The following is a 12,017-nucleotide window of genomic DNA, read 5'->3' on the forward strand; positions in this document are numbered from 1 at the left end:
CCGGAATAATATTCACAAAGCCAACTTTATTGCTTTACTAAGATTATTACAAGAGAGAATAAGAGAGAATTTCTAAAAAATTCCTTGTTCTTCTTCTTTAGAATGAGGCTCCTTTTATAGAAGAGAAAAAGGAATCTTGCACAGTAATATGTGGGACCTGTGCACAGTGTTTTTCCACAGTATTTTGACACAGTGTTTTACCACAGTATTTTGAAATAGTATTAGCAATAATTATTACATATTCAGATTTATTTTTTGTGGCCCCATCGTAGAAATTCTTCTGCGTTGGCTAATACTTCGTCTGCATTCAGGGTTTCTGGTGGCTGGGAATCCGTGATATCATCAGTGTTTCGCTCCGTGCTATTCATAGATGTGTCTGAAGTCTGTTCGACTGTATGAAGTAATTTGTCCCGGACTTCGGCCAGATATTCTTCAATGAGTTGGAGCTTATTTCCATCATGAGCAGAGATTCTCCTAGAGACATAATTGAGTGATTTATCTTCAATTAAAATAGATTTTTTGGGTGTTCTTTCATATGCGGAGATTTTTTCCTTGATTTCTTTCTTTTGGTCATGTCCATAGGGAAGTTTGGTGTCGGGGTCTATTCTGAGCAGTTTATCCCAGAAATTACAATAAAAAGTCCGATAAATAGCTGGGATTTGTTGTGAATCGTAACCAATTTCAATCGACCAACGATGTATCCAGGGAATAGAGAATTCGATATAAAAGTACATTTGATTGATAGTGTCTAATTTGCAGATATGGTCAGAGAGATATAATTCGGTCAGAAATGGAGAGGATTTTTTCCATGAGTTATATAAGGAAGTATATTCGGTTGGCAAAATTTTTACCGATGGGCCGTGATTTGTCCACCAACGAATAAACCAATTTGGAATAGGTTTCTCAAAGACTTTAGGACAGATTTTGATGAACCAAGTGTGTTTATGTTTGTAATTATTGTAGTATAACACAGAGGTAAAAGCTTTAATGTAATCCCAGTAGGTAAAGTTGGCAATAGTTTGTCCTTGCGGACCCATGGGAAGACTTCGTTGCGTCATAGAGGAAATTCCCCATTCTTCAATAGGGATGAGCTTTTTGATGACTATTTTGGAGTAGCCATGTACTCCAGGGGTGGATTCACCAAGAGGGCTGTGCTCAAAAGTTGCACTGGCGGTGTTAATTAAAATTTGCTCATAATAAGTCCGTGTTTTGTAGGATTCTCCTGCCATATAAACATTAGCGGTTAAATAATTTTTTAAGATTCTCCATGCTTCTTCGGAGTTTTCTTGTGAGGGGATATGCTGATTTTCCAGATAAATAATGAGTTCCCTTGCTTCGAGTTTCTCATATGAAGGTTTATCTTCATTTTCAGTAATGACTGATGCAAAGGAATCTGCAGCCTTTTTTTGATCAGATAAATAGGACTTAATCTGCTGGAATAAAGGATGAGTTTCAGGAATATCATCAAGATTAATATTCGGAGTTTGTGAGGACGATGCCTCCTGAGAGATTCGGGCATTAACCAGAGTTCGATTCCCATGTTGGAGTACAGGGAAATTAGAACTTGTTGTGCTATAAGCAGAGTTTCTGGTACTTCGTGGATAAGAAGGATTCGTTCGTCCTCCATGGTGCAAATATGCAGGATTTTGATTTCTACCTCGACCTCTTCCTCTGGCTATTTGCCAAAGGGGATCAGCCATACTGCAAAGAAGCATCATTATTTAGTCATTTATATCAATATCATACCAGTCATTGTCAGTATTTTCAGGGGTGGTGTACCACCATAATTCATCATGTATTAGTTGGAACCACCATAGGTCATTCAGAACAAGCTTATGAATGAGAGTTTCGAATATCAATTTCTGAATATCTTTAGGTAAAGGAATACTTTGAAGAATTGCAAGAATTGTTTTTTCAGAGAGAAAACGAGTATAGAAAGTCATATTAAATATTCGCGTGATAAAAAATCAGGTAATAAATTTTCACTACCCTTTTTATACTGAATTTCGTAATCGAAAGGGGCTAGCTGAGCTTGCCACCGTGCAAAGATTATTTTAGAAGCATCATGCTTAAAGTCTTTATCAAACATGAATTTAACCGATTGAGCATCTGTTCGAATGACAAATTTTTGATTGTAAAGATCATCTTGAAATTTTAAGACACATTTAACAATAGTAAGCATTTCATGAGCAACCGTAGCGTATTTCTTCTGGCTTTCGGTCCATTTACCAGAATAGAATCGAATTAAACATTCAGATTTTGTATGGGGATTTACTTGTTTAAGTATTCCGCCATATCCAATATTAGAGGCGTCAGTTTCAATAATTTTTAACCAATTAGGGTTGGCAAGAGAAGTGCAAGGAAGAGATTGTACTCGAGTTTTGATTAGTTTTACCAAATTAGTGTGGGCTTTAGTCCACGGAGTTTTATGATCCTTTTTCAGACGATCTTAGAGCGGGGCTAGATCACGAGACAGATTTTGATAGAAGGGAGAGATGTAATTAAGACTGCCAAGAAATCTTTGCAGTTGTTTTTTGTCAGTAATTTCATCAGGGAATTTGGTAGCGAATTCAAGTACCCGCTGTATTGGCTCAATTGAGCCTTGAGAAATATTATGGCCAAGAAATCGAATACTAGTTTGAAATAGACTGACTTTTAGTTTTGAAATGACTAGACCATTTTGAATAATGATTTGCTTAAAAATATGCAGATGTTTAAAATGACTTTCAAGAGTCTTTGAGAATACTAGAATATCATCTATATAGACAATGATAAAATCCATATAAGGATTAAAGATATCATTCATAATTTTTTGAAATTCAGAAGGAGCATTTTTTAATCCGAATGGCATAACATTCCATTCATATTGTCCAAAGGGGACATTAAAAGCAGTTCTATAAGTATGATTTTTATCAATTTGAATCTGCCAATAGCCAGATTTGAGATCAAATTTAGAGAATATATTAGCGTCATATAATCTAGACAGTAAATCCCTTTTATTGGGAATGGGATAACGAATCCATTTTAAAACTTTATTCAGAGGTTTATAATTGATAACTAACCGAGGAATACCTCGTTCTTTTTCAGCAGCATTATTAACATAGAAAGCAGTACAAGACCAAGGAGATTTAGAGGGTTTAATAAGTCCCTTTTGAAGGAGACTATCTATCTCTGTTTTGCAAAATTCGACCAAGTTTGTATTCATTTGACAGGGTCGAGATTTTGTAGGAATCTTGTCTTCACTGAAGTTTTCCTCATAGGGAAGAGAAACAATATGTTTCTTTCGATTCCAGAAAGCGTTTGGATGATCAGCACAGATATCAAGCATTAATTGGGAAGAAATAGTTTTTATTTTTTCTTTTATTTTAACCGATTTCATGGTGTCGGAAATATTAATGCTCATTATCTCTAATTGTAAGAAATTAAGCTGATTTTGCTTTATATTAATAAGAGCGTTTATGTCCCTAGTGACTGGATGAGTGATAAAAGGGTATGAGATTGGCTGATTTTTATATGTGGCCGTAAAACCTCTGGCATCAATATGCTTATAGGGATAAATGGCATTTATGAAAGGAGTACCTAAAATAATAGGCGGATAAATTTGATTTTTGACCAAGAAGAAGAAATGAGGAATACATACCTTGTCTTGACAAATATGCGTGTTAGGCAATTTATAATTAATATCAAGAGAATGTCCGGATGCAGATCTAATAACATGAGTAGTTTTTTCAAAGTATTTTGTAGGAATCAGACCTTCTTGTATGCAACTAACGTCCGCTCCACTATCAATCATAGCAACGTTAGTAATAAAGAAGTTTTTATTAATTAATATGGTACAATTAATATACCACTTATGGGAAGAGACAATTTGCATCATCCCTAGAAAAGAATCATTTTTCGAATTTTCGGTATTGTAATTTTCAAGGTGAAGAGTATCCTCAGAATTTTTTGAGACTTCAAAATCTTTTTCTTTTCCTTTTGAAGAAGAAGTTGAAAATTTCGTTGTTTCTTCGAGTTTTGAAAGTCGATGATCAGTAACCATCTGATTTTGTTGTAGCGAAATAATTTCCTTTTTGAGTTTTTCAACTTCGAGTTTCAAATCGTCAAAAGTGGTGTCTCTACCAGGAGTTTTACTTATAGCAAGCCGCCGATTTACTTCAGCTAAAGAATAAGACATAGGTTGATTTTCGAAAGTGTTATCTCTAGATGTACTAGAAGAAGCAGAAGTTGTTTGGGTAGCAAGATTAAGGATTTTCTCACGAAGTTTTTCATCCGAAACTTCTTTAAGTAATTCAAGAATATTTTCAGCGGTGAGAGTTTTAACATCAAGATCTAGGTCTTCGAATTGCGCTTGAAGTTTATACATCATTTCATCACAATTGCACAAATCATTATCACAGTCATTACATCTATTATTCTGATTTTGCTCACTACCTGAATTAGGTAATTCAAAATCATTTTCAGAAGTAGAATCAGATTCAGAGTCAGAGGTATATAATAAATTATAGACTTGGTCATGAACTTCTTCAGAAAGTCTTAATGACTTAAGTTTTTGCAATTTGCAATTGGGAGCAATATGACCATATTGATTACACTTATAGCATTTGATTTTTGCTAAATCACGCTTCGAATGATTTTTAGCAAATCTAGTAGACTTTCGGAAGGACTTTCGAGCTTCGCGCTCTTCCTTACTCCGATGCCTAGAGTGTTTGGATTTATAGTAAGCTTTGGATTTTGAATATTTTCGGGATTTTTGAACCAAGGGTTTTTCCATGCCGAATTGTTCACAGAAGTCGCCCAATTGAGATTTCTCTCTGAGCTTATCAAGCTTGACTTGTCTAGCTAATTTAAGCTCATTACAGAGGGCTAAGCCTTCTTGTGTACAAGCTACAATTAGTTGACCATAAGTTTTTTCAGAATAAGGAATTTCGCCATAAGATCCTCTAAGAGTTTTACGAACACGTGCAGCAAATAGGGGGGGAAGACCGTCAATGAATTTAGCTTTCCAATGTTCATACTTACTCTCGGGTAAGTCTATGACTCGACTAAGAAATGTGTCTTTATACCAACGAAATTCGCCTAGATGGCGGCATTTTAAACCATTGAGAAGGGTTCGAATATTTTCGTATTGATTGGTAAATCGTCCGCCAAAATGTTCAATAATAGTTAGCATGAGTGTATAGACTGCATCTGATCTACCTGCCGGGAGAGCACGACCAAGATTATCTTTCCCCGGTTGATCATTTGTAGCATTAAAGATAGCTTCGCGTTTTGTATCATCTAGAAAATTATCCCACCAACCTCGGAGTTGACCAGTGAAACCCGCAACAATCATTTTACAAATTGTTTGGTCATTTTGAGTGGTGCTAGAACCAGTGGATTTAGTGGCTAACGCGATTGTAGCATACATAGACATACGATGAATAAGGATAGAGATTTGTCGGTCGGATAATCCGTCAATATTCCATTCATATATAGCGTCACCGCTATAAGACGTATTTGTTTGATTCCAATCCCGTTCCTCTATCAGAACATCTTGGGGAGTAGGACGTGGATAATAGGCAGTAGACATACGGGGAATATCCGCGTATTTTTTCCCTGGCTGTCGTTTAAAAATACCTTTGAGTTTGTAAAGTTCAGTCGAGAGAACCTTACTTGGATTGTCAGAAGAATCAAGATCATCCGCAAAGTTGGATTCAAGATTGTGAACAAACTCATTTGAAATATTCAGTGGTTGAATATGTAAGTGCGAGAATTTTTTATCTAGGAGTTTTTCTAATTGATCGATTGGAGAGTCTTGTGTGAAACCATCGATTTCAATAGGTCGTTGAATACAGGGTTTTGAAAGAATAAAACCTTCATCAACAGGTTGTTTGGAAGTAGAAGGAATATCAGCGGAATTAATTTTTGCACTAAGCTGGGTTACCAGAACAATAAGTTCATCGAGTTTGGTATCCAGAGAGGAAATATGTTCACCGAGAACTTTAACATAAAGACTTAAATAATTATTTTGAGATATAAGGTTATTTATTTCAGAGACAGTAATTTTTCCGACATCGTCATGAATAAATTTTTGAAAGGCTGAAAAAGTCATGCCTGTGTTATTTGGGAGAATGAATGACGATTGAGGAGGATAACAGGCTTGAGTGACTGTACCGTCAGGATTTTGATAGGAACGTTCTATAAGCTTGATATACGATGGCAGATAAGCTGACATAAACCAAGGAACAAAAAAGATAATTTGATTATGCAGAACACATTTTTCATAAAATTCTTCAGAAATATTTCGTAATTCATCCTGAGTATAGGTTTCAAAAAACCAAGTCCTAAAATTGGTCCATTTTTCAGTAAAAAATTCCTTTTGAATATATTTTCTTGCCTGAGAACCAGGACTAAAATCAATAAGTTGTCCTATCATGTTTAAACAGAATTAATGTCGAATTCCATCTCGGAAGGAGTAGGATTTTCATTATAGAAATCTTGAACAATATTTGTTTTAGAATTTATTTTAATTTTATCAACATTGTGAGAAGTCGTTGGTAAATCTGCAGAGTTTAAAGTATGTAATGATGCAGCGCGATTTCTAGCGGGGCCATATATAGGTGCAGAAGGTTCAATAGGAGAAATATGCTGAATTTGAGGAAGTCTTCTAGGTAAAGAGAAAGAATTTCGATAAGCAGGAGGACTATTGTCAAATTGAAGACAAATTTGTCCATCTGAGTTCTGAGTTACTCGTGTTAACTCTGAATTAGTTACTTCATGTGCTAACTGCTTCAGAGAAGTAACAGAGTTTAGAACCCAAGTCTGAGGGAAGTCAATTTCATCCCACCGAATAGGTCTTCGAGTAGTTATTTTGGATTTTATAAAATTTGTTTCAATAAGAAGAGTGCAATCAGAATTATCATCTATCAATTTACAACGAGGATTTAAAGTAGATAATAGGCGGTAGTATATGCGGTAAGACAAGCCAATAAGTTCAGATCCGGGAGCATAATTATATCCATGAGTTTTTACGTTTAGGGTTAAGGCGTGAAGGATGTTTACATCAGTTAAAGATAATAATAAATTAGGCTGAGTATTGAAATAAACAGGACCATACGCAAGAGTTGATTCGATAGAACCCATTAAAGATTTTCGGAAATTTAAATTTCTAGCATCGCGTAGAGCGGCTAAAAATGTCTCAGGAAGACCCTTTAAGGTTAGAGGTCGAAAAGCAATTTGTACAAGACCAATATGCATATAGTTAAAATTGCGTTTAAAAATATCAATATCTCGCTTGTGCAGAAGTTGAATAGTCTGTTCATCAGCATTTAGAGCAAGAGATTGTTCTGAGGTTTTAATAATCTGTTTGTGTTTGATTTTATCAAAAAACCCATATTCATAAATAGTTTTTAACTCAACCTTCGGAATAGTCCATTTATTTAGAAGATCTATATCTTGAGGCAAATCTACCTCTTCGAGTTTTTTTAATGATATGTCATGTTAATTAGAAGAGAAGAAATATTTTTAAAATATTAAATATCTTTTGAGGAAAATAAAAATAATTGAGTGATATTTTTACTGTAAAAGAAATATGATATTTGTAGATAATTTTTAAAATACGGGGAAATTATGATGTTTCCGAAACTTGGATTAATAGAACCCAGCCCATTAACACGGCATTGGACGCACCACTAGGGTCTAGAAACTTCTTTCTAGAATCTTATCAGTCTTCTAGCATTTTCTATGCTATACTATATGACCTCCCAAGTCTAGCAAAACTCACAATTCACATTTGAATAGTTGATTTTGAAAGAACAAAGTAGAAGATGGCAGCGAACAATGATTTAGCTTTAGACTTGGAAGAACTTCAGCATCTTCAGGGCATAGCGAAACGACCTCGTGTGCTTTCTCTCATTTCCTCTGAGATTCGTAACTTGGAAAAGGTTTTTTCGTTGAATCTTCACTTTTTACTTTTATAAGTCTTTTGCTATTTGATGGGGGCGTTGAGTGACCGGTAAGGTTGCTGTCACCTGATCTAAGGTGATACTGTGTATAATAGACCTTTGTGGTCTGGCTCCAGTCCGTCCCTGGACCTGCACATAGCGGTAGTTTTTAGTACACCGGACTGGCCTTTCGAGTCTTTTGCTATTTCCATTCCGCTATTGTTGCTCGTCAGCATATTTGTATGTATGTATATCTTTAAATTTACGTTTTGTTTCCCGTGTGTGAGTTGTCGCCTGAATATGCGACTCTTAAATTAGTAAATGATACGGATAAAGGTAGTAGTGTATTGTCTTGCTATTCATCCATATTAGCAGTCGTAGCACTGCTCTAGTAGTATCTTGTCCTTAATTTTTGTTACTATCAGGTGTGTCTTATACTTTGATTGCCATATTATTTTGCTCTAGTTACTGTTTAGAATGCTTTGTTATGCTTTCACTGTTGTCTGTTATTTTTCTAGACTGCTTTGGGGTTTTTTCCTTGAGCCAAAGGTCTATATGTAGGGAAAAGATCTGCCTACACTCTATCCTTCCTTCTCAGACCCTTCTTTGTAAGAATGCACCGGATATGTTAGTGTTGTTGTAAGTTGGGTATTACTGAACTTTGCTCAAATATCCTATGTGTGTCTTCTCTTTCTTTAGATCTTTCAATGCTTAAACAATTAATGCAGTACTATTTCGTTTACTCGGTTTAAATGATACTAGTTCTCATGATTCATTTCATTTTAGGACCAACTTTTGTGTAGAAAACTAAAGGTATCGATTTTCTTAATAGGGTAAGCCGGTAAGGTAAGGTAAGGTTTGTTTGTAAGTCTCACTTGATGTCTCCCTTCAATAAAATGATTGAGTTTGTAGGATGGGATTTGGGAAGTATGATGGCGTGAATGCTCTTGAAAGCTGTATCAAAGAATCTGTATTTGTTTGGATGGTTAATACATATCGTTTGTATCTTATTTTTGTTGTATTGTATAGATTGTATCCTTTTTCATTGTTGCATGATGTCACATATGTGCAATTTGAAGGACAGACCTATAAGAAAAGTTGGGTATGGGGTAGAGCTAATATAAAAGGTAGGATAAAGGATAAAATAGGATTATCAGATAATAAGCAAAGATAAAATGAGAAGAAAAATAAGATAACAACGCGATCACACCAAATTGGTCTATACATAAAATGACACTTTTTGTTGTTATGTCATGATGGACTTAACGACACGATACAAAAATATTTATGTAACAATCAAAGCAAACATGGTATTTAATGTGACGTCACAATACAATACAATAGGTAACAACCATCCAAACGAGTAAAGTGATTAGTTTCCGTCTTGTCTAGATAATTTAGTGGTTGTAGAATGGGTCTTGTAATATTATAGTGGACGTTGCAGTTTTAATTCTATGAGGTGGCTACTTTAGAAGATAATGGTTCTAGTCCAGTGTTTGGAAAGGAATGAATGCTAAGTAGGGTGGAAAAACCATCCCAAACCCGTCCAACCCCTCCAGCATTTTGACCGGTTGGGTCATCACTAGGTTGTTGACTTGGCCTAATAGATTGAACCTATAATGAACCATTGAGCCTACTCTTATCTTTCAAATTAAGCTTCCAATTTAGTTGGTCTAACATTGGGGTCAAATCGGGTCTAACCAGTGGAAGCCGCTGGGTCAAAATGTAATCCAGTTCAAACATTTTGAATTTGTAGTTTACATCACTTTATTTGCTTTCAAATTTCTGATGATATGTGTGATACTTGGAATTTTTCTGGAAAGGTAACAAGATGCACAAATCCAAAATACGATTTCAGGTGATACTGCCTGAACATTATTTTCATTTTTTGATTCTTTTCAAAGTATATTCCTTCGACAAATGGATGAGGGAACGCATGAATGAGATAAGAAAATTGTACAGCTAAAAATCTACCTGCTTGATGTCTATGTTATTGCTGTTTCTTTTCAGTTAGATGTTAAGATTAAGAGAAATGACGCGATAGCGTTTAAATTGACATGAAACATCCTTATTTTTACAACCACATGAAATATTCTTCTTGAATCACGAATTGCACGCAAGGGTTCCATATGTAGTTAATTTAGTTGCCATTAGGATGTTTGTTGTACATACAAAGCTTATATCTGTTCTGAGCACTTTATCCTATGAACAAGTTTGACAGTTCTAAGATATTCAACTCCCTAATGTGTCTGCTGTTCTGCAGCTGTCAAAAGGGTGTGCTTCAGTGCCATCTTCGCAAATACCAGCTCCAGTTTCAACTTCAGCAAAGGTGATCCGTAACCTGTCATCACTGAACTATGTGTCTGTTTCATCCTTCAGTTGGGATCAGGACAAGGACAAAGTGAAGGTACAATTTCTTCAGTCAGAGTAATAAGATTGAGCCCCTCAGTATCCATTTAAATTTGTAAGATTCTTATTTACAAACTATGGTTTCCAAAGCAGAGACGAGAAAGGTGGATATTTAGCCTTCCAACCCTTGTAACAGAACTCATCCATTTAAATTTGTAAGATTCTTGTTTACAAACTATGGTTTCCAAAGCAGAGACGAGAAAGGTGGATATTTAGCCTTCCAACCCTTGTAACAGAACTCATCCATCTAATTCTCACTGTACCTCTACTGGACCATAGAGAAGCACTACTGCGGAGGGTTTTTGCTCTAATTATAATATTCTAATCAATTCACCAGTTCTGGATTTTTGAAATTCTTACGCCTTCAGTGTTGTCTGTCTCTTCTCTGGTGGTTCATTTTTGTCGCATGCAGATTTATCTATCATTAGAAGGAGTAGATCAGGAGAAAATGGAGATAGATTTCAAGCCTATGTCTTTTGATGCCAAGTTTCATGATATAAATGGAAAGAACTATCGCTTCTCCTTGCCGAAATTGAACAAAGAAATTGTACCTGAGAAATGTAAGGTGCTCGTGAAACCCACAAGGGTTGTCATCACCTTGGCCAAAGCTTCCAAAGGGAACTGGTTGGATTTGCATTACAAAGAGGATAAGGTTATTATTTGTTCCATGGATTCACTTTTCACTTTTGTTTTGTTGTTTGTTATAATAACCCTGTCACACTTGTTATCCTGCAGTTCAAGCCAAATTTGGACAAAGAAAAAGACCCCATGGCAGGAATTATGGATTTGATGAAGGTAATTGCTCGTTCACAGCATCTGATATCTTGGACTTCACTTCTTTGCAAAAGTTTCTTATTTATTTTCAAGCAGTTATATGTAATAAGTGATGTTTCATTTGCAGAATATGTACGAGGAGGGTGATGAGGAGATGAAGAAAACGATTGCAAAAGCCTGGACAGATGCTAGATCTGGCAAGGCAACTGATCCATTGAAACGCTACACCTGAAAGTTGAAATGGGCCTTTTACTGGGTCTAGGGGCTTATCCTGGGTGGTGAACAGTTGCAGGCTGTGTATTCTGTTACCATTTGAATAGCTTGTAGTCTCAGACAAGTGATGTAGAATTTTTACAGCATGTTGCTTGGATGGTTCTTTGAGATTTAATTAGATGAATGCTGAAATTTGCAGCTGGTGTCCATTGTCTTTAAACTAGAGTACCTTGTTATGATAAAACAAGTTTTTTGAGTGATGCAAAAAATGAATGATGTACGTAGCAACCGACCGTCTTTCATCTCTACTTTTTCAGTTTTCTTATTTGATTTATAGAATTTGATATAACCCAATATTCGTAGCTATTGTGCTGAACAAAAAATTGTTGGTGATCGTGTTGGAGCTCTCCACTTTGTCCTGGAGGCGCACCGAAAAACAATAGCATCCTAGAATCGAACACCCAGGTGCTAAAGAGCGTTTGTACGAGATTTAGGTGTGTACTTCAATTTTACTCGACAACACTATGCTTTCTGTTGGTCAACAATCAACTCAAGTGCCCTATACTTCACTGCTACTACTTGTACAGGCTTGATGCAGTTGAGCTGTCTTGAGGAAATCACTAGGACTGAAATTCATTAGCCAAGCTGAGCTTTAAGCATGCAAAAATCACCCTTTACAACCAGTTCTTAATTGAA

The 12,017-nt window shown here is 35.7% G+C and overlaps 2 protein-coding genes across 2 annotated transcripts; one reads left to right on the plus strand and one right to left on the minus strand.

Moving 5' to 3' along the window:
• Nucleotides 1-248: 248 nt before the first annotated feature.
• LOC124886632 lies at nt 249-6,094 on the minus strand. The gene is made up of 2 exons (XM_047395505.1): nt 2,985-6,094; nt 249-1,701 (listed from the first exon to the last, which is right to left on the minus strand). Exons 1-2 carry the CDS (start codon nt 6,092-6,094, stop codon nt 249-251), a joined length of 4,563 nt encoding a protein of 1,520 aa, XP_047251461.1.
• Nucleotides 6,095-7,584: 1,490 nt separating this feature from the next.
• LOC107838832 (calcyclin-binding protein) lies at nt 7,585-11,609 on the plus strand. Its single transcript, XM_016682055.2, has 5 exons — nt 7,585-7,925; nt 10,189-10,332; nt 10,747-10,986; nt 11,070-11,129; nt 11,236-11,609. Exons 1-5 carry the CDS (start codon nt 7,809-7,811, stop codon nt 11,338-11,340), a joined length of 666 nt encoding a protein of 221 aa, XP_016537541.1. The 5' UTR covers nt 7,585-7,808; the 3' UTR covers nt 11,341-11,609.
• Nucleotides 11,610-12,017: the final 408 nt, after the last annotated feature.

Source organism: Capsicum annuum, chromosome 8 (assembly GCF_002878395.1).
Source record: "Capsicum annuum cultivar UCD-10X-F1 chromosome 8, UCD10Xv1.1, whole genome shotgun sequence".
Classification (NCBI taxonomy): Eukaryota; Viridiplantae; Streptophyta; class Magnoliopsida; order Solanales; family Solanaceae; genus Capsicum; species Capsicum annuum.

What these genes read in the sequence shown, in the direction of transcription:
- LOC124886632 (XM_047395505.1), bottom strand. Translation starts at nt 6,094, where the DNA reads ATGACTTTTTCAGCCTTTCAAAAATTTATTCATGACGATGTCGGAAAA. An exon ending in CCCAATAAAAGGGATTTACT is followed by an intron (nt 1,702 to 2,984) that starts GTCTAGATTATA and finishes GCTTCTTTGCAG; the next exon opens with TATGGCTGATCCCCTTTGGC.
- LOC107838832 (XM_016682055.2), top strand. Translation starts at nt 7,809, where the DNA reads ATGGCAGCGAACAATGATTTAGCTTTAGACTTGGAAGAACTTCAGCAT. An exon ending in AGGACAAGGACAAAGTGAAG is followed by an intron (nt 10,333 to 10,746) that starts GTACAATTTCTT and finishes TGTCGCATGCAG; the next exon opens with ATTTATCTATCATTAGAAGG. An exon ending in TGCATTACAAAGAGGATAAG is followed by an intron (nt 10,987 to 11,069) that starts GTTATTATTTGT and finishes GTTATCCTGCAG; the next exon opens with TTCAAGCCAAATTTGGACAA.